Source organism: Polypterus senegalus, chromosome 1, assembly GCF_016835505.1.
Source record: "Polypterus senegalus isolate Bchr_013 chromosome 1, ASM1683550v1, whole genome shotgun sequence".
Classification (NCBI taxonomy): domain Eukaryota; kingdom Metazoa; phylum Chordata; class Cladistia; order Polypteriformes; family Polypteridae; genus Polypterus; species Polypterus senegalus.
The window spans coordinates 87,026,845-87,053,980 of record NC_053154.1 but is presented as its reverse complement, the minus strand read 5'-3'; the positions used below and the strand labels follow the sequence as shown (position 1 = coordinate 87,053,980).

Below are 27,136 nucleotides of genomic sequence, written 5' to 3'. Positions count from 1 at the left end.
CTTCCCTGGCTGGGGTTCAAAGTCTTATTTCATGTCTTTATTGTTACTTTTTTGCCATTTATTTATGTTAATGTTGCTTTTGTTGATTATGTGCATTAGTCCTTCTGTTTGATCTTGTCTATAAGCTGCCTTTGTTATGTTCCATGTGCTTTCTTTGTGGGTAGTTCTCCAAGAGGCGGAGCCACCTGTCAATCATCTCCAGGAATTACCCTATAAACCTGGAGGGTTTTCCACAGTGCCTAGCTGTTCATTTCAAATGTGTCTGGTCACTGGTGAGTTTATTTGTGCTTTTTATGATTAAAGGACTGTTTATCCTTCTGTTTTGTTCTTTTTGATTACATTTTTGGATTCTGTATTGGAACTTTGTTCAGTCAGATTGTCTTGTGCTTCAGACAATTCCATTTTGCCTTTGTGCTCCAAAGAACTTCATAGTGGCTATAATAATTTTTTTGACAACTTGGTGATGATATCCTCCTCTAGTGGGGATTTTTGGAAGTACATTTTGAACTTACTGTTATTTATGTTCTTTGGAGCTCCTAGTGCATGACAAGGACAAATAATATTGATAGGCTGAATTTCAGTCAGAAGTAGTACATAGTTGTGTGTCTTCTGGCAAGACCCAAAAACGATGGAAGATGCAGATGGGCTACCCTAGCAAAGACTGCATAACTAATTGTTATGGAATAGCCAGGGTTTTATTTCTGACTGTAATGTTTTCTCTTTATTTAAACTTTTTTATTTCCTAAAAATAATTTTGAAAATTTTGTTTTTTTAGTGCTTATCAATGATTACTGTTTGATGTATTTATTAACTCTTTTAAATTCATTATGTCACACTAGTCAGCACAATAGTCCTCTGGCACAGAAATCAGTGTATTTTATTGATTAAGGTGAGCTGAACCCATTTCTGAAACTGGGATTTCTTAAATGCAAACCATTTCCGTAAGATATTGGACTCAGTGAAAAACACAGTTTAAAAAAAAAAAAAGTTCATTTTTTTTAATAAGATATGTTTGTTTCATGGTATATTTTTCAATGCTCGGAATATCATTTGAATGATATTTGGAGAGCATTAGTATTTATGGAGGTAGAAATCATTCAAAATCAAGTATCTTTACTCACAATCAGCATTTTTTATTCCTTCAAAGTAGCCAAGCATATAAATTAAGAAGCTTAGAAAGATGTATTTTTATTGTCCAGAAGAAAGAGAGCACTTGTTTAAATTATTTTTATAAAAATAGCAAGGTTGGTCTTTTTACTGTCTTTACCAATTAACAGGTAAGCAAACGGTAAAATAATACACAATTCCTTTACTGAGAAAAAAGCAGATTTTATGTATTTCTTAGTTCCTTTTCTTTTGTTTCTTGATTTCTTTATGTTGGGCCTAAGGTGGTAAGGTCCTCCAACACTCTGTGGGACCCCCAACCAACTTTGGTAATCCTCCAAAAGAGTCAGGACAAGTGCTGAGGCATTAGGTTTTGTTTGGCTCATTTTTTAATTGAAAATTTTAAATTTTTGTCTGTACTTGTGTTTTTGATTATTCAAGTGTATGGATTTAGCATATTCTAGTTAGCTATTAATTCTCTAGGGTTCAGACTTGATTTTGTTTGAGGTTTTTGGGTTACCTTTAGGCACATTGTTTTGGTGTCTTACCCCTTGTTTTGAATATTTTTGTAAGTAAAACCTTGAAATAAAAAGGAACATTGCTTTTCTTATTTGGGACCAATGGTTTTAACAGTTCTTATCTTTGTTTTTCTCTATGCAGGCCAAGATGGGGCTGAGCTGATTTAGTTTCTAAACCTTATTTGGAGCCTTGAGGCCTAGTTTTGAATTAAGGTTTCATTTGTAGTGGTATGAGCCATGAAAATACCACGAAAATCATAACAGCACTTGCTTTCTAGCTAAAGGGTAAACGTCATTGCTAAATTAGGCAGCCTTTCCTTTTGGGAGATGCTTACTGTCATTGCATTGCTATATTAGCCTGTCCCAAGCTGAGTTTTTATCTCCTGTTTTGCACTCAAAGGTCACTCATCTTTGTGAACAGAGTCATATAGGAGGATGATGATCAAGGGCAATACTGTTAAAGAAAGAAATTATATGTGAATCTGGTATCCAGAGGACATGAAGACATCATCAGGGAGAAGCAGGTCAGATCAAAAAATAAGTACACGTCAGAAAGTAAGAAAGGTCAACAAAAACAATTTAAAAGGTTCAAACAAAAAAAAGGGTAGAAAACAAAAGCATAATCACTAAGCAAAGATATGGTCAAATACTAAAGGCAATATGTTGAATACAATTAGGATTTGGAAGATAAGGGGAAAGCTGGGGACAGTGTCTATTCTGGCAGCATCAAACACATGGCAGGAAACGGCCGCTGACAGGGGCCTACTCTATTACATGGAATCTGTTGTACACATGGGGTCAATTGCAAGTACACTGCTTAACCTGCGTATCATTTGGGATATGGGAGGAAACTCAGAGGAGTAAGTAGAGGAAAACACATTTAACCAAGAGAGGTTATACTTCCTGTAAGCTGTGCAATGACATTTTTTGATTTCATGTAGAACTACACTACTGGTCAAAAGTTTTAGAACACCTCTGGTTTTTCCATTTTTATGGGAATGCACGCAGTTTAACGTCTTAATGTTTCATGAAATCAAGTCATAGAACAAATAAACAATGGTGAATTAAAAAATAATTCAAGTAATCATAAAGTGTACACATTTTTGTTCAAATTTTTGATTTATCAAAGTAGCCACCTTTTGCTGATGTAACAGCCAAACTGTGGTAACCCTTTTGATTCAGAATGCCAGTCACTCTGTCCAAGTCACCACCTCTGCCTCCAGCAAAAGAACCCCAGACCATCACACTTCCTCCTCCATGTTTAACAGTTGGTGTCACAAACTGAGGAGCCATTCTTTCACCAACTCAGTGGCGTACAAGCACCCTGCATGATAAACCAAAGATTTTCAATTTTGATTCATCTGTCCATAAGATTTTCTTCAAGTCTGCAGTAGTCCATAGCTGGCACTTCAAGGCCCTATTTTGTCCTTTAAGGAATGGCTTTCTTACTTCCACTCATCCTGCAGCACAAAGTCTCCTCTTTATAGTAGAAACTGAGCTATTTTGATCACTGTTAAGCCGTGTTTGAAGCTGTTGTGCTGTCAGGTGCCTATCATGCAAGATGGTGACCCTCAGAAATGTGTCTTCTGATTGAGTTCTGACTTTGGGTCTGCCAGATCCCTTCCTATTAAAATTACTTACAGTTTCCAATTGCCTTTGGATTGTGTAGGACACCATACTCACTGATACTTTAATTTTTTTTTTTTTTTTGCTAATTTCTCTAAATTAAAGGGCTACACTCTGAAGGGTAATAATGCTCTGTTTCATTTTATTTGTTAAATGCCATTGCCTCTGGAATTTATACAACTTTCTAGTGTGTAGATGGTGTGTTCCATCTCTGCTTTAAGACAGACAGAGCTGGTTTTTAAGTAATCAACAGAAGTTAGAACACCTGTGCAAATTGTTTGCTTCAACTTGCATGGCTTAATTTACTTTAATTGCTGCAGTACATTTGTAGGTTGTAACCTATTAGTTGTTCCCTGATAAAGGCCCATTTGTAATATTTTGACATCTCCATTTTTTCACTTTTTGCAAACATAATCTTTAAAATTAAACTTCTGGCAGTTCACTGCTTACCTTTTCACCATTTTAGGTTATTCATTGCATTTCAGGTGATTACATTTGAAGAAAAACTGGAAAACTGAGGTGTTCCAGAACTTTTGACTGGTAGTGAAAACATAGAAAAAATTTATTATTAACTCTGGAGAATGTACAGAGAAGAGAAATGTAGGAAATGGAATGGGTATGGCTTCTAGATCCATTCATGTTTTATTCTGGAAAAGGAGAAAGGTGTAAAAGACATCAAGGGAGAGGTGTGTGACGATTAATAGAAATACACGCTGCTGTGTGTGCTGCTGCTGCTTCATGTACTAGAACTTCACCTTATATAGAGAATTAATCCTGATCCTGGGTTATACTTTTTAATATGGTCTCACTGCAAAGAGAATGAGATCAAAAGATCAGTGTCAGTGTATTTCTAGAGATGCTAACGCATAAGCCTAAAAGACACCTTTAAATAGTACAACCCAGAATGACAAAAGTAGAAGCTTTTCTTCAGCCAGTGTAGAAAATGAAGACGCTACCAGGTGGTTGTGTGTTATGATGGGAATGCCAGAAGAATACACAGTACTCTTTGTCCTATTCTTGTTTACACCTCTTCTCTGTTATCAATAAAGCCATCATTTTTTTGTGCTTTAAAATGCCTTGGCATCATTACAAGTTTGAAGAGATTCCAGATTGGCTCCTCTTAACAATACAGTAAGTGCAAAATACCCCACTTGGCACAGTAATATGCTGTAAGGATAGCACAATAAGTAACAAAGCTAAACGAGATTCAAAATAAAATACAAAGTCAGTTTTGAATAATCAGATGATATATTTTACTCAATTTCACAATTAGCCATAAATATATGAAATTCTCTCCTGACCCTGAAATGAATTAAGTGGGCTTGAGCATGTTATGTTATTATGACATGTTAAATATATTTATGTACAAACTGTAAAGATAAATGTGGGCTGACAGTAAACAACTGCTGCGAATTAATTTAAAATAAATATTGATGTATCATAGCTGCTGTTGTGAGTCAGCATCTCCAAATTATTATGAAAAGGTCAATGAACCAGGAGATGTCAAAAACACACCAGAATCAGGGACATAATCAGGCAGATGTCAGAACCAACAAGGCAAGAAGTGCAAGTAACCAAAACCAAAGGGCAGAGCAGAAATCGAAGCCAAGGAACAAAAAGGAATTCAGAATTCCTAATAGTAGGACTTACAAGAGCTAACTATTCCTAAATCTTTGGAGGCTTTGCTGAGAATAACCACTGATGGATAATGAAGTCTACAAACTGCACCATATTTAAAGTATCTTATCAGATGACATCAATGATGCGAATGAATTAGTCACATGACACTGCTCAGGATGTTTATACTGTAATGCCTTAAACAAGAATCTTTAGGTAAGAATGGTAGTCTTACACATCAAAACACTGTGTGATCATTCTGATAAATAAGTAGATGAAAAGAATTGCTTCCTCAAGGGAGACAAAACAAGTACTATGTAGTTACCCAATCTGATCACCAAACCTATCTACTGTGCCTGAAGGCTGAGAAGATAAAAAATAGATGCAGTGGTCCAAGAGATGAATTGTAGTCAGTAGTCAGAAACAGGTCAGTAACCAAAGACACTACAGTAAACCTGCAGCCAAAGCCAAACCAAGAACCAAAAAGCACAGTCAAAGGAGTAAAATAATGTTTTTAACAAACCGAATTTAAAAAGAAACACACACAAAACTTTTTCATCCTTAATCACAGATAACAAATCACCTATTACACTGGTTCTTAAAGCCTTCCCTTTGTGACATCAGATGCTCTGATGTTCAAAAGCACTCAAAACTCAATGACAGGACTCACAAAATGGTGGCAACCATAAACAAAACAAAATATGCTGTTGTGGTAGCATGAAAATAATAACACATATATACTGTATATATATATATATATTTACTATATATATATATATTTATAGGGTGAAACACATGTTGTGTACTCTAGAACATGTCTATGATCTGCTTCTTGCAAATGGGTGGGCGTGGCAGATGTTTGCTAACTGGCCGACCAACCATAAGCATTACCTGGTAGGTGACCACCCAAATAAATCAGACTGAAATTCAGACCTATGGACCTATGGAAATATTTATATATACTGTAGTTGTTATACGGTATATATATATATATATATATATATATATACAGTGCATCCAGAAAGTATTCACAGCGTATCACTTTTTCCACATTTTGTTATATTACAGCCTTATTCCAAAATGGATTAAATTCATTTTTTTTCCTCAGAATTCTATACACAACACCCCATAATGACAACATGAAAAGAGTTTACCTGAGATTTTTGCAAATTTATAATTAGTAAAAAAATTGTGAAAGCACATGTACATAAGTATTCACAGCCTTTGCCATGAAGCTCCAAATTGAGCTCAGGCGCATCCTGTTACCCCTGATCATCCTTGAGATGTTTCTGCAGCTTAATTGGAGTCCACCTGTGGTAAATTCAGTTGATTGGACATGATTTGGAAAGGCACAAATCTGTCTATATATGGTCCCACAGTTGACAGTTCATGTCAGAGCACAAACCAAGCATTAAGTCAAAGGAATTGTCTGTAGACTTCTGAGACTTGAGAATTGTCTCGAGGCACAAATCTGGGGAAGGTTACAGAAAAATGTCTGCTGCTTTGAAGGTCCCAATGAGCACAGTGGCCCCCATCATCCGTAAGTGGAAGAAGTTTGAAACCACCAGGACTCTTCCCAGAGCTGGCCGGCCATCTAAACTGAGCGATCGAGGGAGAAGGGCCTTAATCAGGGAGGTGACCAAGAACCCGATGGTCACTATGTCAGAGCTCCAGAGGTCCTCTGTGGAGAGAGGAGAACCTTCCAAAAGGACAACCATCCCTGCAGCAATCCACCAATCAGGCCTGTATGGTAGAGTGGCCAGACAGAAGGCAGTCCTTAGTAAAAGGCAAATGGCAGCCTGCCTGGAGTTTGCCAAAAGACACCCGAAAGACTCTCAGAACATGAGAAACAAAATTCTCTTGTCTGATGAGACAAAAATTGAACTCTTTGATGTAAATGCCAGGCATCACGTTTGGAGGAAACCAGGCACCACTTATCACCAGGCCAATACCATCTCTACAGTGAAGCATGGTGGTGGCAGCATCATACTATGGGGATGTTTTTCAGTGGCAGGAACTGGGAGACTAGTCAGGATAAAGGGAAAGATGACTGCAGCAATGTTCAGAGACATCCTGGATGAAAACCTGCTCCAGAGCACTCTTGACCTCAGACTGGGGCGACGGTTCATCTTCCAGCAGGACAATGACCCTAAGCACACAGACAAGATGTCAAAGGAGTGGCTTCAGGACAACTCTGTGAATGTCCTTGAGTGGCCCAGCCAGAGCACAAACTTGAATCCGATTAAACATCTCTGGAGAGATCTTAAAATGGTTGTGCACCGATGCTTCCCATCCAACCTGATGGAGCTTGAGAGGTGCTGCAAAGAGGAATGGGCGAAACTGGCCAAGGATAGGTGTGCCAAGCTTGTGGCATCATATTCAAAAAGACTTGATGATGTAATTGCTGCCAAAGGTTGAAGGCTAAAAATGAGTAGCCACATATGTTTCTTGATATGAAAATCCCCTCAATACACAGATACATTTTGAATGGAAGATTTATTACACTCATAATAATATTTTTAAATATTTTTTAAAGACTCATAATGTAGAAATATTGAAAAGCAAAAAAGTTGATGAATAATTTAGTTTATGATATCTAAATTCTAACTTTTTCATTCCCAAACAAATACACTAACAAACTGGTCTTTATTAAGTTTGTTAAAGATTTTCAGTGCTATTAAGTCAGCTTTTATGGAATTAGTTCAGGCTTGTATAACAACAGCCACAAGAGGGCGCTCCATTTGTTTTATATGCATCAGAACCAAAGTTATAAAGTTGTGGGGCAGTGAGCTGTATAACAAAGAAGAACACAAAGCTTTAAAAGAAATGCATAGCTGTTTCTAGATGTTTTTAGTAACCCAACGGCTATGCAGACATTTCAAGACAAGAAATCAGTATGTATGAATATGGAATGCTTTCAAAGCTAATGTGGATTGATTGAATTCTATTTCAATTTCACCTTATTCTTGCCAGGCATATTTCTACTTACTATAACTATAATATTAAAATATGAAATGCAGCAACAAAACAAATATAATGTTGCAACATAAACAGAAAAACATGATACAAAATATATTTATATATATATATATATACAGTATATATACACACAAGTCAAGTCAAGTTGAGGAGCATGCACTGGTACAGTGCGTTGCCGCACCGACTAGATGACGAAACAACTCGAGATCCCGGTTGGCAACCCCCCCGGCAGATATGCAGTCCAGTCCCACCTTCCAGGAATGACCCTCTGTCTGCCAGAGCCAGGTGTTAAGTGGACGACCCTTTGGCCTGGTCCAGCCACTCAGTCCCCAACAATGAGGATCTTACAAGCCGGATCACCATCGGGGAAACGCGCCACATGGCCATAGTGCCATAACTGATGCTACCTCACAATGCAGGTAATGGGCCTCATTCGGGACTCCATGAGCAACCGCTCATTCAACACAAAGTCAAACCAACAATACCCAAGGATTTTCCGTAGAGACACAGTACCAAAGGAGTCCAGTCTTTGTCTCAGGTCACTGGATAGTGCCCATGTCTCTCAAACATTTAACAGGAAGCATCAGGACTCTAAAGACTTGGACCTTCATCCTTTTGCATAGATATCGGGAGCACCGCACACCATTTACCAGCGACCTCATGAACCCCCATGCTCTCCCAATCCATCTACTGACTTCATAGGAAGAGTCACCAGAGACATGAATGTCACTGACAAGGTAAGTAAACCTCTCGACATCCAGGACTCTCACAAGTCCAGACACTCAGAGTCCTCACTCAGTCTCTCGAGAGCCCCAATCAGAGCCTCCATTGACTCAGCAAAGTCAAGATCAGTGAATCTTTCTTCACCAACAGATGCCCCACAGTCCCCATGACCTTGCCCAACACTGAGTACATATTAGCATTGAACAGAGTAGGAGCAAGAACACACCCCTGACGAACCCCAGAATCAACTGGGAAAAATGCAGAGGTTCTGCCTCCACTCTGCACAGCACTCACAGTACCAGTGTACAGGCCAGCCATGATATCCAGCAACCTCGAGGGGAACCCTCAGGATGTCCCACAGGTCAGCTCAATCAACTGAGTCAAATACTTTACGAAAATCGACAAAGGCTGCAAAGAAACTCTGCCGCTATTCGCATTTACGCTGCCTGAGAACCCTCAGTCCTAGGATGCCATCGATGGTAGACTTCTTAGGTGTAAAACCAGACTGTTCCGGTCGCTGGTAGGTGAGTAAGTGATCACGGATCCTATTGAGGACGACCCTAGCAAGGACCTTACCCAGCACCGAGAGCAGTGTTATCCCCCTGTAGTTGCTGCAATCCAGACGATTACCCTTCCCTTTCCAGATAGGGATGACAAGTCCCGTTTTCTATTCTAGTCAGTTGGGATGATACCAGTCTCCCAAATGGAACCAAAGATTGCTTGCAATTCCAGGAGGACAGCCTTACCACCTGCCTGGAGAAGTTTACCCCGGATACCACTGATCCATGCAGCCTTTATACTGTATATATATATATATATATATATATATATATATATATATATATATATATATATATATATATATATATATATATATATATATATATATATATATATATATATATATATAGGTAGGTAGCTCATTAAGGGTGTTTAATGAAAATGAATGGACACAGTGAGACTGGCTGGTTTGGTTCCTACTCTGTGGAGTAGTTTTAATTAGGCCATTTTGATGTTGGAGACATTTTTTGGGGGATTTTGTCCTTAATTATTATGCAGTAACTAGGCCTGACCACTTGGTTGTTTGGATCTGATAAAGTTTTTGCAACTGCATCATAGATTAAGTTTTAAATATGTCCTGTAGTTTGGCTTGATGAAAATTCAAAATTAAATTAAGAATATGAGTGGGATATCAAAGAGGACGGCAGAAATAAACCTCATGCAAAGTTAATAACAATGACAAAGAAAAATAAAAACTTAAGAATAATAAAAGCTGCAAAAGAACAATCGGCTCTAGTTACTTTCCATGCCCTGGTGAGGCCTCATACTGTATACTGTTTGTGTGCAGTTTTGGTCTCCAAGCTACAAAAAGGACATAGCAGCGCTAGAAAAGGTCCAGAGAAGAGCGACTAAGCAGATTAATTTACTTTTACAGTTCACTACTTTATCCAAGGCAACTGACAACATTTATGATACAATTTTTTACATTTCTTTTGGCTTTGCAGTTGGAGCAAATGCAGGTTGAGTGTTTCGGCTGGGTAGCCTCGTGGCCTCAGAACCCCTGCAGATTTTGTTTTTTTCTCCAGCCCTTTGGAGTTTTTTTTGTATTTTCTGTCCTCCTGGCCATCAGACCATATTTTGTTCTTTGTTACTTAGTGTTGCCTAATCTTATTTTTAATTTTTATTTTTTCTTTCTTCTTGTAAAGCACTTTGAGCTGCATCAGAACATGCTATATAAATAAATTTTGTTGTTGTTGTTGACCTGGTCATGGTCACATGGCATCAGTAGCAGGATTTAAACCCACAATTTCAGGATTTGAAGTTCACGGCCTTAACTACTGATGACAGTGCCTTGAACTGATCCCAGGAGTATGGGGGTGAATTATGAAGAAAGATTAAAAGAGCTGAGCCTTTTCAGTTTAAGCAAAAGAAGATTAAGAGATGACATTGAAGTGTTTAAAATTATGAAGGGAATTAGTCCAGTAGATCAAGACTGTTATTTTAAAATGAGTTCATGAGTTTCAAAACTTGACTTGATGTTATTGTAGAAGAATTAAGTGGAGAGGACTGGTGAGCTTTGTTGGGCTGAATGGCCTGTTCTTGTCTAGAGTGTTCTAATAATATATTCCATGAGGAGACATATGCAAAGCTGTGTTATTTATGTTTGATGTAGTCAATGCAGAAGTGGTATGTGGCTTGTAATGGTGCAACACTTGAAAACAGGCCATTGGTCTGTTTCAGATAAATTTAAAGTTTTGCTGTTAATGGAAAAACAGCATTATTTCGTGTCCAAACAGTTTTGATGATGGGTTGGAAAAGCAGATAAGAGCAAGAGGGATCAAGTATTTGGAACCAAATTACTCAAAGGATGAATGAATTAGATAGCACACCGTTCACATTTTTTGATATCTTCAAAAGGCATTCTGCTACAGATTAAATATTTCAAAGTGTATTTCAAAATCTTTAACATATATTTTACAATATTTTTAAAAACACAGGAAGCTATTTGAAGATATCTGAATACCATTTATGTAAAACACACTTACAGTAAATATAATTCAAATGCACTCCCAGATACTTTGACTTTGCCTCTTGCAAGTAATGATATGTCGGAAATACATTTCTTAATGTCTTGAGTATTTTGGGGCATCACAACTGCCTTTCAAGATATCTTAAAATAAAAGAATACTACATTTTATGTGATTTTTAGTGATCTGAAAATAAACTAGATATTTTCAAATGCAATTTCAGTACACAGGAGTTATTTGAGTTTTCTGAAAATATTATCTGGGTTATGTTTAAATACATTTGAGAGATATCAAAATGCACTGTGGATATCTTAAAATGTGCATTTTGTAAAGCTATACTGCATTTTAAGGTACCTGCTGTTTATTTTGATATATCTTTAAATGTCAACTTACATAGCTTACCATACACTTGTTTTCACATACAGGTTATCTTTAAGTGCAGTTACACCTGGGCCTGAATATTCTACTGAGGTAAATGTTGCAGAATATCACTATGAACTCTATGAAGAGAGTGTCTTATCAAGATCCTGGGACTAGCAGCAAAATGTTTTTGTGATTATCAGAGCAGAAAATCCAGTTTGAGAGATAGTGATGCATCAATACCTTAAGAAATGGCATACACACTAAACTTTCTCTTAGTTCCAGATAACACTAATGTGTGTGCACTTCTCCCCTTCATCTCCTCCTCCACCTTTTCCTTTTCCTATTACAGTCTTAAGCTCCAGTAAGTATTAGAACCTTACGTCCATTGCTAACCTGTTACACTCTGCGTATTTTTTGTAACCCTTTCTCAACAAATTTAGGCCATGTTATTTAAATTTCTCATGTTTTTTTCCACAGGGTTTCAGGCAATGAGAACACAGAAACAGTAGTAAGGAGCACATCAGGGAAACCAAGTTGTGTTTTCTTTGAATTCAAAAAAAACAATTTTTGTTTCCTATGGTGCTGGAGAGTAAAAACGTATGGTATGATGGTTGAAAATGGAAGTTAAGTATTTCACTCTACTTTATACACATGACAATATTTCTACTGTTACCACTGCTGCTAGTGCCTCTTTAGTGACTGAACCTCAAAGCTGGTTCGGCTCAAATCTGAGCATGAATACAGTCTATCCTGTACTTTATAAAATTTCTGTAAAGAAAAAAAAAATACACTTACATGGATTTAGACATGGAATTTCACAGCCTTTGCAATGTAATGCAATTTTTTAAGGCAGTTTTACATGTTTGTTACTGTACTATCAGAGAGAGAAGAAAGAAATACACACAGATTATTAGCACCATCTGTTGTCTAACTTGTATATAGGCAGGAAAAACCTGAATAATTCAACTCTGCTGCATTTACAAGAACATAAAATAATATCACATCAGAGTCTCAGACCCACTGAACCCAATCCACGGACACAGAAGAGCCTGTCTGAGCAGCACTGGACAAGGCGGCAGTATTTCACATGGCCCACACATGCACACATCCACCAGGGGTCAGTTTGAAATCTCAAGTCAAGCTAACCTGCACTCCTTTGACAGAGTGGGAGAAAAAACACACAGGCAACAACCAGGGAACAGATTTGAACCTCGGAGCCATGAAGCAGAAGTGCTAACCATTGCACTATAGTGTCACCTACACTTGTAAGAGGTGACATAAGAATGTACTCAGTATTCTGGTGTCATCTGTTTCAGTTATTTTTCTTTAACTAGCTACTGCAGTAGTGGCCAAAATGAGGTTTACATTTAAAAAAATCAGTGTTTCCCAAAGATCAAGTTTGTTGTTATATTACTATTGCTACCTTAATATCCTAAGGATAATACAACCACCATTTTACATACATGAAGAGATACTTTTTTGTACATATTTAGTGGGTTCTACAACATGTTTGGGTAGATCTTTCAGCTGCATTACACTGCTATTCATGACTTACTTTTTTCCTTTAAATTCCAAGTATTATTGATACAGAGTGTTGGTAGATAAACAGAGGTTTCTTCTATATACGACCATGTAAAGTTCTTTGTTAGAAAGCACAAGTCATGTAATCTATCCACCCATCCATTTTCCAACCCGTTGAATCCGAACACAGGGTCACGGGGATCTGCTGGAGCGCAGGCGCAAGGCAAGAACCAGTCCTGGGCTGGGCGCCAACCCACCGCAGTCATGTAATCTAGTGTGTATGTATATATACATACTGTATATGTATGTATATTTCAAATATACAGATATACATACAGTACATATATCTGCGGTGGGCGGGTGCCCTGCCCGGGATTTGTTCCTGCCTTGCGCCCTGTGCTGGCTGGGTTTGGCTCCAGCAGACCCCCGTGACCCTGTGTAAGGATATAGCAGGTTGGAAAATGACTGACATACATATATATATATATATATATATATATATATATATATATATGTATATATATATATACAGTATATATATTTCTCATTTTCTAGTATATTTTAGTTAAATATAATTAATTTTATAAAATATGTAAAAGGATAAATGTTTGTGTCTGTGTATCTGTTTGTCCATCCAGTTGCCATGTCTCTTGTCATTCCCACAGATGGCACATAACAAACATTTGTAGTACTGCATTTTATTGCTACAAATATTTGTGATGTGCCATCTGTTGGAATGGCAAATGTAATGCATTTTATTACTATATGCATTACAAAATGCATTCCAATAGATAGTGAGTTGATTGCTCAAATTTCAACCCTTCTCAGGTAGCACAGTTAATGTATTATAAAATGAGAAACATTTTCTTCCTTTAAATTTTCTACATATGGTACTCTCTTGGCTGCACATAAAGAAGCTTTGGACATTGTTGTGCTGGAAAGGCCCCCGGTTTGGGTAGGTTCCCATCTTATCTAATTTCTACATTTTGGAAACAAATGGTTGTTTATATCTCCTATAATGTTCTTTTTGAATAAATAAATTGATCCATAATAAAGATTCTATCCATCCACTATCATGTCCTAACTACAGGGTCACGGGGGTCTGCTGGAGCCAGTTCCAGCCAACACAGGGCAGGAAACAAACCCCGGGCAGGGTGCCAGCCCACCGCAGGGCGCACACACACACTAGGGACAATTTCGGATCGCCAATGCACCTAACCTGCATGTCTTTAGACTGTGGGAGGAAACCCACGCAGACACGGGGAGAACATGCAAACTCCACGCAGGGAGGACCCAGGAAGTGAACCCGGGTCTCCTAACTGCGAGGCAACAGCACTACCACTGCACCACCCTGCCACTCGTAGTAAAGATTCTAAGATTTGTAAATAATAATAATAATTCTTTAAATTTATATAGTGCTTTTTTCATTACTCAAGGCACTTTACATAGTGAGTGGGAAGCCACTTCAGGACCCATTACTGTGCAGGATCCACCTAGATGATGTAATGGCAGCCATTTTGAGCCAGTATGCTCAACTGACAGTTTCAAGCACTATTTAAAAAAACATTAAACTACTGAACTGTTAAACAATAAGTTGCATATTTTTCATGTCAAAACTGTTTTTCAGTCATGGTTTGCATTGATTTGGCACTGAAAATGGCATTATACAGTGACTCATTTTTTAAAAGTATCATACCCGTTCAAAAATTACCATGGTATCTAAGTAAGCTTAAAATTGCCAGTCACAAGGGTAAATATAAAAGTGAAATAGTTGTTTGTTTATTTTGACCATTTTTGAAAAATATTGCACCATTCAAAATAATCCTGCATCATTTTGAGTGTGAATATGAACGTGAGCGTGGGTGGGCCCTCCGATGGACTGGCGTTTAATCGTGTCACTTCTAGCCTTGTGCCCAGTGTTGGGACAGTGTCCTGCACCTGTATTAATACTGTATATTTAAATTCTTTTGATTGGCCTAGAGTTATAAAAGTACATATGAGCTGGAGAGAATTGTAAACTCTCTTGCAGGTGGCAGAAAAACAATCGGTAAACCCAGAAGTCCTGGTCACTGAAAAGTTTGCATCCAACTGTTTAGTTTGAGTAACATACAATGATCAGAAGCGCAACACAATAAAACATAATTTGATCATTATTTTAGTTAATACAGATTTCATTTTTTTCTTTCTGTCTTTCACTACTTACATGCCTTACTTTACCTTAGTTAGAGCCGTAGCATTTGAACCTTTGGACACTGGAGTGCTTGTGGCTTGCACATATAAGTAGTTGTTGTCAATGAGTGGCCAAGCTCCATGTACCCGGCATGTCTGGAAGTCGTCTTGAAATGTCCTGATATGAGGATCCCCAAAGACTCCACAATGGACAAAGCTGGGAAGTCGTCCCTCTCGCCTTTGAAAGCTTTTGTTGTAGCTGCAAGTATCCAATGCTGGGTGACCTTCATGCCTGGACATAGGAGCCTGAGGCCTTGGACGGGAGGTGGGTCCTGTCTGTGGGCACCGATGTTGAATCATGAGGTCTTCTATGCCCTGAACAGCAGAATGATAGGAGAGGTCCCCCCAGCAGGCCCGGGACGTGAGTCGAGTACAAAGAGAATAGGCCCGTAATGCACTGCAGTAGTCGTCGTTGCCAACCGCCCCACCACCAGGTTCAGTGGCCGCCACAAATTCAGAATTACATCGCAGTATCCTACACTTCGCAGCGGCTGAAAAAGAAAAATCAGTGGTGTTTACTTTGTATTCATTGAGATAAAAAGAAAATAAATGAGTTGATGGCAGAAGGTTAGTTGAACTTGAATTCTTTCAAAGACTGCCAATACATAAATACAATTGTAAATTATGTCACACACGTGCAAATGGAAGGGAATTCCTTTTGCCCACAGACTAGCAGATCCTTGGTGCAAAGAGCCCTGATGTCATTTCCACTTCCACCTATCTTGGACTCACTCCTTCCTCTGGGGCCAACCTAAATAGGATGCCACAGGAAGATCTCAGTTGAAAGACCTGCACCTGAGAAGACATTGCAGGGCCTTGACCTTAGTGATGTCATTTATCTAATACAGAACATTGCAGTACCTTGTTTGAAAATGATAATCGTAAGAAGCAGGAAAATGACAGAAGAGTTTTTCTCGGGTTGTTGTGTGTTACTGTTGCTGTCACCCAGTTTCCCCATTCCAGTCCATCCAGCTCAAAGCCGTTTTGTCAGAAGCCCCAACATGCCATATTGTGTTTTAAACTGGCAGCTGAAAAACAAAGAACACAATAGGGTGAGATAAACATGTGCAAAAACAAATATAATATGGAAAGAATATCACATAAAATATGTCAAGATTGTGGACCCAGTACCAGTTCTAAAGGATGCTGGTACTTGTTTCCCCTTCAATCAATCAATTAAACTGGAGGTTTTGTTCTTTTGCTCTCTCATTTGTTTCTGAAACTTGTTCACCTGGCAGACAAAATATTGTCAAGCTTCTCTTTTCTTGTTCTTCAGTGTGTTCTTGCATGATATCTATCGATCTTCTAATGTTTCTTTCTGAAATTTTTAGCCATTTACTGCTATGACCAGGATCATCTTAACGCAGGCCCCATGCTAATCAATGTATGTTGTGACTTGCTGAGTGGTTGTGTAGGTAGGGTCCCAAAAATGCTTTGTATTTTCCACTTATTTACAGATCAAGAATATCAGCAGCCAATAACATAACATACAGTATATTCTCTTTTAATTAGATGACTTTCTCTAGCTCTCTGTCTACATTGCCACACATTACTGATTGTGTGTGTGTTTTACTTTTATATGGAATTTTTAAAAAACATTGGCTCAGGGATATATTTATAAAGATATTTGGTGGGATTTACTTTAAATGTATGTGTTACAGACTTAAGAAGAAGGAGAAAAATCTTCTTACTAAGTGTAGAACAATGTTGATTCTTGCCAAAGCCATTACTGCATAGCATTGATACTGTAGAATCTCTTATCTTTTTAGTTTATTACTTAATATACCTAAGTCCTTAATTGTGTCATTCTTCATGACCAGAAGACAATATTATAAGACAGGCAACAGATGACTGGCTAGCTTGTTACAGTTTGTGCATATATGCCTACATCATCAGCTCTCTGATAGAAAGGTAGAAGGCAATATGAGAGAAAAAGTGGAAAATTAAAGAATGCTAATCCAGCTCACTGTATAAAATAGTATATATATATATATATATATATATATATATATATATATATATATATATATATATATCCATCCATTTCCTAACCCGCTGAATCCGAATACAGGGTCACGGGGGTCTGCTGGAGCCAATCCCAGCCAACACAGGGCACAAGGCAAGAACCAATCCTGGGCAGGGTGCCAAACCACCACAGGACACACACAAACACACCCACACACCAAGCACACACTAGGGCCAATTTAGAATCGCCAATCCACCTAACCTGCAAGTCTTTGGATTGTAGGAGGAAACCGGAGCGCCCGGAGGAAACCATATATATATATATATATATAATAATAATAACAGAATATAATAATATAGCATAAAATACTGTGTTCTAATTTAGGGTTTTGAGGAGCCAAAGTGCAGAATGCAGTACAGAAACTGATACTGGGAAGACTGTCAGTTCATCATAGGGCCCACTCACTCACAAACCCATGCCAGGACAATTTAGAATCAACAATTAACCTAAAAAACAGTTTTGGACTATAGGTGGCCAATCCACCTAAACTTCATGTTTTTGAACAGCAGGAGGAATCCCAAGCAACCGGAGGAAACCAACACACAGACACAGGGAGAACAGACAAACTCCACACAGGGAGGATCTGGGACGCAACTCCTGGTCTCCTTACTGTGAGGCAGCAGCGCTACCTCTGCACCTCTGTGCCACCCATAAAACATATTTCGTAAACCACACTAAAACAAAAAAAGTGCCCAAAGACTTTATTAAGAATATAACCCTAAGCACTGCAGAAAATACGAGTCAAGAGAAATTCCCAAAACTGTAACTAACTTTCAAGTTTATTTGTGTTCTTGTACTAAGCCTTAGTCTGCACAAGTCAAGATTAGAAGTGAGTTGAACAAAGCAGTTTCTCATCTTGAGGTGGATTTCATTATATTTGACACAAGTATATATTATACAAATTATTTTGGCTCTTCTCTAAAACATGTTATTTTCTAATCTCACTCTGAAAATATCACCCAATCATGATTACTTTCCTTCTGCCTATTTCAGTCATAACAATTAGTAATATACTAAGCACAATGTTTTGCACGTATGCTTTTCTGGGCAGTGCTCTTAACATTAGTTAAACAAATGCTACTTTATCATAATGGTTCAGCATGCTGAAAAAATCATGTGAAGTTCACGGCAAACTGAAAGAAAGACATATTTGTCTGCCAGTAAAAGCCTACATAAACATCACAACGACTTTCCTGTTCATTTTGCTCACATACACTTAGATGTCTTAAGCAGATAAAGAGCTAAATGAAGAAGTATAGATATGACCATGTAAAAGTAGTATCTCGTGCAAATACAACTGTATGAACTTGAGACCTCAGTCTAGGAAGCTGGCATAAAGAGCCAGGATGTGCTTGTCATTAAAAATATTGGAACAATAAAATGCATCTCTCCCAAAATGTCAAAGGGAGAACTCTGGAGCCAATCCCAGGGCACAAGGCAGGAACAAATCCCTGGGCAGGGAACACCAAGCACAATTTAGGATCGCCAATGCATCTAACCTGCATGCCTTTGCACTGTGAAAGGAAACCCATGCAGGCACAGGGAGAACATGCAAACTCCACACAGGGAGGACCCGGAAAGCGAACCCAGGTCTCCTTACTGCGAGGCAGCAGCGCTACCACTGCACCACCGTGCCACCCAGGACATGCCATATTCTTTAAAATAAAAGTAAAACTTTATAGAATGACTTTCATCTGTTCTGCAGAGTGGAACAAACACCCTCCTCAAATATAAATTCACTTCACTTTCCCACGTTACCTCTCACTTTGTCTTTTTCAGTGTTTGCCAATGAAACTTCATGAATGCCAGCACTGTGATTCAAGCAAAAGTCCAGACAGTTCTTTGCTGAATTGCAAGACTGTCGGCATTTAGGATGTAACATTTGATTTCCTCTTTTTTCTAACATTGTTGATGTATAATTATGTACAACAAATGTATTAATGCATTGAAGTAGGCAGATTTCAATTACTGTAAACATTATCATGTAATATGTACAGTACATGATCATTACTGAAAAAAAATGAAGTTTCATTTCTATTTCCACAATTATGTTTGTCCATAAAAAATGTTTCTAAAATTATTATTACACTATATACAACTGCTAAGTCTGCTGTCTCTCTCTCTTTCTCCAACAGCAACTAAACTAACTCCTGAGATCAGTGCAAGTCAGCTTAGGTAGTTTACTATTAAATACTTGATGGACTTGAAGGAGACACACCTTAATGGATCTGCAGATGTAGTTGCTCATAAACAAATAGCAAAGCAAGCTGCTAGAATGCTGATCCTCTCATTGAAACTGCAAACCCATCTTAATTGATGCTGTGTTTCCACGTCAGGGGGATCAGTGGTGTAGTGAAAAACAGGTACTACATTGTTGGAAGCTGGCACAACGGCCCAGTGCTAACTATTACTGCTTCATGGTGTTTCTAGCTGTTGTCGGTACATGTCTGAGTTTTTCTCTAGGTACTTTGATTTTTCTCCCACTCCCCAAAGACTTGCAGGTTAGATTAACGGTCTACTTGGGCCCGGGAGGTTGTCCACAGCTGGTTTCTGCCTTACACCTAATCTCTAGGTTCTATCCTCCTTGGTTATATATTATTTTTAGACAATAACACATTTTTTAAAAATTGAGAGACTTTTTAATAAGTAAATATGTAATTTAAAGCAATATTAAAGTTTCAAATAAAACAAGCCCTCTTCTGTGGCTTGGCTTAGTAACTTTACATCTAAAAACTGAAAAGCTTAACATTAACTGTTTTAAAAAGAACATTGACATTTGTCTTACCGTGATGTATGTTAAAGCGTTAAACTCTTTGAGACTAACGATGCCTTGAGTAAACGTCTTCAGTAACGTCCAGACAATTCAGCGTGTGTTTGCTAAGTTGGTGCATTCTTTGCCACATAAGGTCCTGTCTCAATTTAAAAGTCATCATGTCACTTTCAAGCAAAAATGGAGATGGGACACCCTGGGGTGAAGTGCAATGTTCAATCTGAACCTGGCTGCTTTATTTATTTATTTTGTTTTGTTTGCATTTCGCAGAGGCAGGTCATTACAAAAACCAAAGGTTACAGATTGCAGGGGACAGTGCTAAGGACCATCCAATCACAAAGGGACTCAAAAGAGAGAGTACCATCTGTAAATGAATGTTAACAGTAACATCTGAACAGAATGAAAAATGGGATTAAACATTCAGACTTCCTTTCTGTGTGTAGCCCAGTCAATGAACCTGTTATTGAGTGTGGCAAGCGGCTGGGGGTGGTACCCAGCCGGGATGCCCAGAAGGATCGGAGGAGGGCTTATGCCTCCGCCAGACCACGAGTGGGCAACCGCCCTGGTGGCTTTGGGGACCACGGGATCAGAGCTTAGAAGCTCAACCCTATAGGGGCCTGTGGTCACTGCCGGGGGCGCCCAGATGCCTGATGAGCCCTAGCCCTCAGCACTTCTGCCACACCCGGAATGCTGAGAGGAAGAGGACCAGGGACACCAGGAGTGCTTCCAGGTGCACAGCCGGCACTTCTGCCACACCAGGGAGTGCCAGCAGTTGCTCATTGGGAGGCACCTGGAGCACATCCAGGTGGGTATAAGAGGGGCCGCCTCCCTCCATTCAATGGCTGTAGTCGGGTGGAAGAGGACGGCGCTCGGAGGAGAGGGGTGGAGGTGGTCAAGAAGAGAGAGAAAGGCATTGAGAGAGGCCTGGACTGAGGGTATTTGGTGATGAGGCACTGGGGTGTGTGGCATAACTGTAAATAATAGTTGTAAATAAACCGGTGTGGTGATTCAAACGATGACTACCTGTCTGTGTCCGGGCTGTTTCCCACATGAGGTATATCCTTATTTAACAGATGAGTGAAATTCAAATTTGAAATACCAGTTTCCACTCAGGTTGTTTACTAAATAAATAATCAATTGCTAGTATTGTGGAAAATATACAAAAATAAAATCTAAGGATGCAGGTTGGTGCAGTGTTTAATCACTTAACGGCTCATGCACTTCTAATTTGGAGTTTGCTCATGGTCCATGGGAGTTTTCTCAATTTACTCTTACTGTTCTGTCCTCAAATATTAATGGCTGCATTTTCATGTCCAAAACATGAAAATCAAAACCAGGAGAAATGGCACCACTCACATTGGGCCAGGTCTTGCGCCCACCCTAACTGACTAAATACCAACTTCACTTCATGAATCAAGCAACCCTGTTATCCCATACACTCCACAAAACACCTAGAGGTGCACATTGATGTGCCTTGGTCTAGTTTTATAAAAAAAAAAGTTTTGTTGGCCAGGTCTGTACTCACATTAGTCTTCCTGAATCTAAATTTTGTCTGGAATCTAATTTCCAGCACCCCAGCATAAGGTTTCCTTGGGAGACCTGATAATCAGTATACTGCTGCTGGATTATGTGAATTTCCCCTTGGGATTAATAAAGTATCTATCTATCTATCTATCTATCTATCTATCTATCTATCTATCTATCTATCTATCTATCTATCTATCTATCTATCTATCTATCTATCTAATCAGAATACATCATCTTATTCAAAATGTGGCTTAAATCCCCAGTCTGCCAAACCACAGATACTGTGTGTTCCCTTCAAGCATTTCAGTCACCTGCTTCACAAAGTTTAAATGGACCGTGACCAAAAAACAGTTCTATTGTTGTGGTCTATTCGCTTTTTATGTCCACAACTTCCCTCCAAATTCAGGGGTAACAAACTTGGAAAAGAGAGTCTGCAAGCTGTTCCCTTGGCACCATGACTGCTTGTTTGAACTTCCTGGGACCACCCAGTCCATGTGAGTCAGCTTGTTTCCAAACAAAGATTAGTCGAGATCTCAGCACCTCTCTTTATCTGAACATCCAGAAAATGCAGCATAAGATCAGGTTGTACAAGAATAAAGTCTTGGCCTTTGGTGGACTGGTATCATTATGAACAAACCAAGACATGTACAGGGTGGCTTACGATAAAGTGGCCTGTCTCCACCAACTCCTGTCTCATCTGCCGCTGGATAGGTGGCTGCGGTTGTGACTGAAATGGGCACAGAGTTGTATTGATGCATAAAGAGATCACTTTCAGCATCTTCTGTAAATGTGAATACCAAATTTGATCATTTTTCTCTTCAATCCCATAATGCAGTCATCTCGGTGGAGGCAGGCCACTTTTTCGTGGGCCACCCTGTAAATCCAATAACAATTCAACACCTGGATTTAAATAGGGTAGTGTGATCCTTTCAATTATATTCTTCCATGTATTTTTCCTGGTTAATATTTTGCCAGTAGGACTGCAAAATACAGGTGGCATCATTTGATTCAGCAATCCCATCACATCTAGGGAGGCCAAAGTATTCTGAATTATGAGGCCTATATAAGCAAGCAACAGTCAGGTATTTGTCTCTGCAACCTTTTTGTTCACTAACTCAAACTCTACATGTAAAGAACATCACTGTGTCACTATGCCTATTCACAGCTGAGAGAGAACAAAACAGAAACATCTCTCAACCATAAAGTGTGGTTCTACAGCCAATGAATATTTGTTTGTGAGTCCAACTACTGTATATCTAGTCCATAATTTTCAATGTTCTGAGCATATTCTGACTGTCTCCTTCCAATAGCAGTACTACTCTCAGAGCTTGTTTCTATTTTTTTAAATTCAAACCCTGCACATGCCTCACAAGGTTGAGCCCAACAGGACTATATGGTTTACTCAGCCATGAAGCTCATTCTACAAACCACAATCCTCAGACGGGCCACTAGGTTGCTAGGATTTTATGTGAATCGTCATAGAAGTTAATTTTAGATCATTCTTTGAATGTTCAGTCCCAGCACCCCAAACTAACAAAGGTAACACAACCATAACTGGAAGTTTGCTGCCAACAAAGCTCTATGGATCACTAAGTTTCACAAGCATTTTCTATATCCTGAGGTCACAATCCTAGGATGTTAAAAAATCTTTGTCTGTGAATTTAAATATAATAAAAATGAGCCAAAAATGGAATCCAACAGCCTTTAAGTTTTAAGCAAATGTAATGTACCCCTTAACTGAAAATTATTTTCTTGGCAAATGAGAAAATAAAAAATCAGGAGTGGTCTCCCCTAGACGTTTTTGTAAACTCAGATATGGGGATGGATATTTGAGGAGTAAACCAGAAGACAATGATTATATTATGTACATTAAAGAACCATCAACAACAAATCTATCCATTTTCCAACCCGCTGAATCTGAACACACATTCACAGGGGTCTGCTGGAGCCAATCCTGGGCAGGGTGCCAACCACCCGCAGGACACAGACAAGGGTCAATTTAGAATCGCCAATCCACCTAACCTGCATGTCTTTGGACTGGGGAGGAAACCCATACAGACAGAACATGCAAACTCCACACAGGGAGGGCCCAGGAAGTGAACCCAGGTCTCCTAACTGCGAGGCAGCAGCACTACCACTGCGCCACCATGCCGCCTCAACAACAAGTCAAATCAAATTAATAATATATTGAACAATTATTATATAAGTAAAGTTTTTTAAATCGGACTTTGCAGCTGCATGTATAAGAAAGTACCACTTCCGGTTAGTGGAAATAGTCCAAAAGTTGATAGAAATCTACATTTTGTACCTAATACATGTATGCAGAATTTGGTTGGTCTAACTGAAAGCATACTCAAGTTATCGTGTTTACATACACACACACACAGACAGACACACAGAGACATAATTCCACAAATGGGAGATCTAAAATGTCGAGATTCATTAATATCTCAAAATTACATTTTTTGACTATAACAATACTTTCCCTACAAGGCAGTAAGTCAGACTCGGGGAGGTCTAAAAAACATCAAGATTCATGAAAATCTCAAAATCGAATTTTTGGACGATTACAATACTTTCCCTGTACTTCGTATACGAGAAAGTAAAAACAAACAGTAATCCACAAACACAGAATCTCACTTGTGTGATATGCATGAAAGGTTGATTTAGGTGATATATTGTAGTACTCTGAGCTCATCTTTAGCATTGAACTGTCTAAATGATGAAGGTGCTTCTAATAACTTTTATCTCATTGCTTTTATTCTATTTTGCAGCTTTCTATCTGATAGCAAGTATAGTGGAGTAATTCCACATAAAATGGAACTTGATCACATCCATGAATAAGACCTTACTGATTTCACATCCATATTAAACACCACTTCCATTACCAGAGCTACTGTCCTTAAGTGACCCACCTCCAGGTCAACTTCTGCCAGCTAGATCTTGGAACGCTAGGAATAATCTTGGCTTCCACCTTTAATCCAGCATGACCTAACACAACCTGAGGCCCCATTTTTGTATCATATTGCTGCCAGTATCCAGGGCATGGCTAGTCACTGAGAGCACAACAAAAGCAGCTATGAGAACTTGAATAAAGGATGAACGTTTACTGTAATTGTTTTTTTTAGGATTTTCCTTAGATGGTATTGCACCTGTTCCTTACAATATAAAAGTAATATGGGTTTTGTACAATAAACATATAGTAGGAACTCACCAGTTTAAAGAATATAAGCTGAATAGGCCATATATTCACCTGGGTTTGAAATTTGCCTGCTATTGTACATTCTCCCAGTGTCTGCTTAGATTTTACTAAAGGTATTTGGATTTTCTTCCCACTTTTCAAAATGTATGTTAAGTTAATTGCTCATTTTAAACCTGCCCTGTGTTGGAGTGTGACTGTATACTGTGATGGACTAGTCTGCTTCACACTGTTTGTCTGATGCTACTGGCATAGGCTACAGGGTGATCTACATTGCATTAAGCAGGTTTCAAAATGTTATGTTATGAAGTTTCAAATAACATATTATTTTAGAATTGCCATGTCATGTCATTGTCTAACCTGCTTAATCCAGACCAGGGTTGTTGGTGATGGGGATCTGTGGCCTATCCCTGCTAGCCTAGGGCGCAAGGCAGGAACAAACCCCTGGGCAGGGCACTAGTCCATTGCCGGGCAACCACACACACAAATCACAGGCTGATCCAACTTGTGTGAATTTCATCATGTCAACTCATAATGGGACTCAGTAGTGTGTATGCCCCCCATGTGCCTTTATACACTACCAACTATGTCTGGGTATGCTGATGGTGTCCTGGGGTCTGTCCTGCCAGACCTGGATCAGGGCATCAGTGACCTCCTGAACAGTCTGTGGCACTACTTGGTAGCATCAGAAGGAGCAATACATAATGTCTCAGAGGTTCACAATTCAGGTCTGGGAACTGTGCAAGGCCACTAAAAGGAATCAATGTCTCCATAATCCAGGAACCGCCTACACTCTCTGGCTACATGAAATTGGGCATTATCCTGCACCAGGAGGAACCCAGGGCCCACTGCACTAGCTTAAAGTCTGACAATGGCTCTGAGGATTTCATGCCAGTACCTAACAACAGTCAGGGGTATCATTGTCTAGCACATGGAGATCTGTGCAACTCTCCAAGAATATACCTTCCCAGACCACCACTGACCTACTGCCAAATCGGTCAGGCTGGATGATGTTGCAGGCTGCATAAGGTTCGCCATGGCGACTCCAGACTCTTTCACATCTGTCACATGTGCTCAGTGAGAACCTACTCACATGCATGAAGCAAACAGGGCACCAATGGCAGAGCTATCAACTGTGGTATTATCTGGCAAATGCCAATCGAGCTGCACGGTGATGGGCTGTGAGCACAGGCTCCTCTAGAGGATTTTGGTCCATCATGCTACTCTCATGGAGTCTGTTTCTGAGAGTATTGGTTAGAAACATGCACACCAGTAGCCAGCTGGAGGTCATTTTATAGGGACCTGGCTGTTTCTCCTCACATTAAAGAGCAGATACCTGTCTTGCTGCTAGTTTTATGCTATTCTCTGGCCTGTCCAGCACTTATAATAACCCATCTCTTGGTATCTTCTCCAAGCTCTTGGGACTGTTCTAGGAGACACAGCAAACCTTCTTCTGGTGGCATGTATGGAGTGCCATGCTGGAGGTGCTGGACTACCTGTGCAACCTGAGTCAGCTGCAGGTACTGCCTCATGCTGCCAGTAGTGACAAGGACACTAGCAAAATGGAAAACTAGAGAAGAATCAGTCAGGAAGGATAAGGGGAGAGCAGTTGTCTGTGGCCACCACCTGCAAAACTATCAACTTTTTGACTTAGTGTTAGACTGTAATGATTAAATGTTCCCTTAATTTTTTTTGAGAAGCGTATTTTATCCATGGTGACATGGTGAAGCCATGGTAGCACTGCTGCCTTACAATATGGAGACCAAGGTTCTAATCCTGAGTACTCCCTGCGTGGAGCTTGTATGTTCTTTCTGTGCCACATAAGTTTCCTCTAACCATCCAAAGACCTGCCAGTTAGGCGAATTGGCAGTGGTAGATTGGCCTGTGTATGTGTTCACCCTGGAATGGACTGGCACCATGTCCAGGTGTTGTTCCCAACTTGTGCCTGATGATTGCTGTGATAGGCTTTGGCTTCCCTGCAAACCTGCCCTGAATAAGTGGGTCAAGAACACTGATATGTCATCCGTCAGTCACAAAGTAAGCAAGTGGCAAAAGGCTGAAGTGCCACGTTATGCTAGTGTTTCTAAATGTTTGATTTTATGAAGTTTGCTCAATTTTTCAGCCCAGTTTAAGTCCAGACATTTAGACTGTATAATACATGTGGGAGTTGGTATGTCAGCAACCCTGACTTCTAAAATTAGTGGGACCTTTAGGCAGAGCTTTCCAATATTGTAGTCTATCCAATGTCCTAAAATAGCAGTCACAGACACTGAAGAAACAGTAGAGAAGAAGAAAATATTACATACTACAATTTATTGGTAGTATTTCTACAAATAATACCTCAGAGGAATACCATACACAAACAGAAATGCAAGTTATTTCATTAAAAGTTTCTCACATTCATTC

The 27,136-nt window shown here is 39.2% G+C and overlaps 1 protein-coding gene across 2 annotated transcripts in view; it reads right to left on the bottom strand.

Moving 5' to 3' along the window:
* The window catches only part of hjv (hemojuvelin BMP co-receptor), a 41,638-nt gene that overhangs the window by 3,315 nt on the left and 11,187 nt on the right, over window positions 1-27,136 (bottom strand). The window contains exons 1-3 of one of the 2 annotated variants that reach the window (XM_039752884.1): window positions 20,020-20,208; window positions 16,070-16,236; window positions 15,197-15,699 (exon numbers count right to left, since the gene is read on the bottom strand). In XM_039752884.1, the coding sequence (XP_039608818.1) occupies window positions 15,197-15,699; window positions 16,070-16,166 (600 nt within the window). In that variant the 5' untranslated portion in view covers window positions 16,167-16,236; window positions 20,020-20,208. Of the gene's footprint in view, window positions 1-15,196; window positions 15,700-16,069; window positions 16,237-20,019; window positions 20,209-27,136 lie in introns of those variants that run through there. The other variant, XM_039752889.1, reaches the window with a different exon arrangement.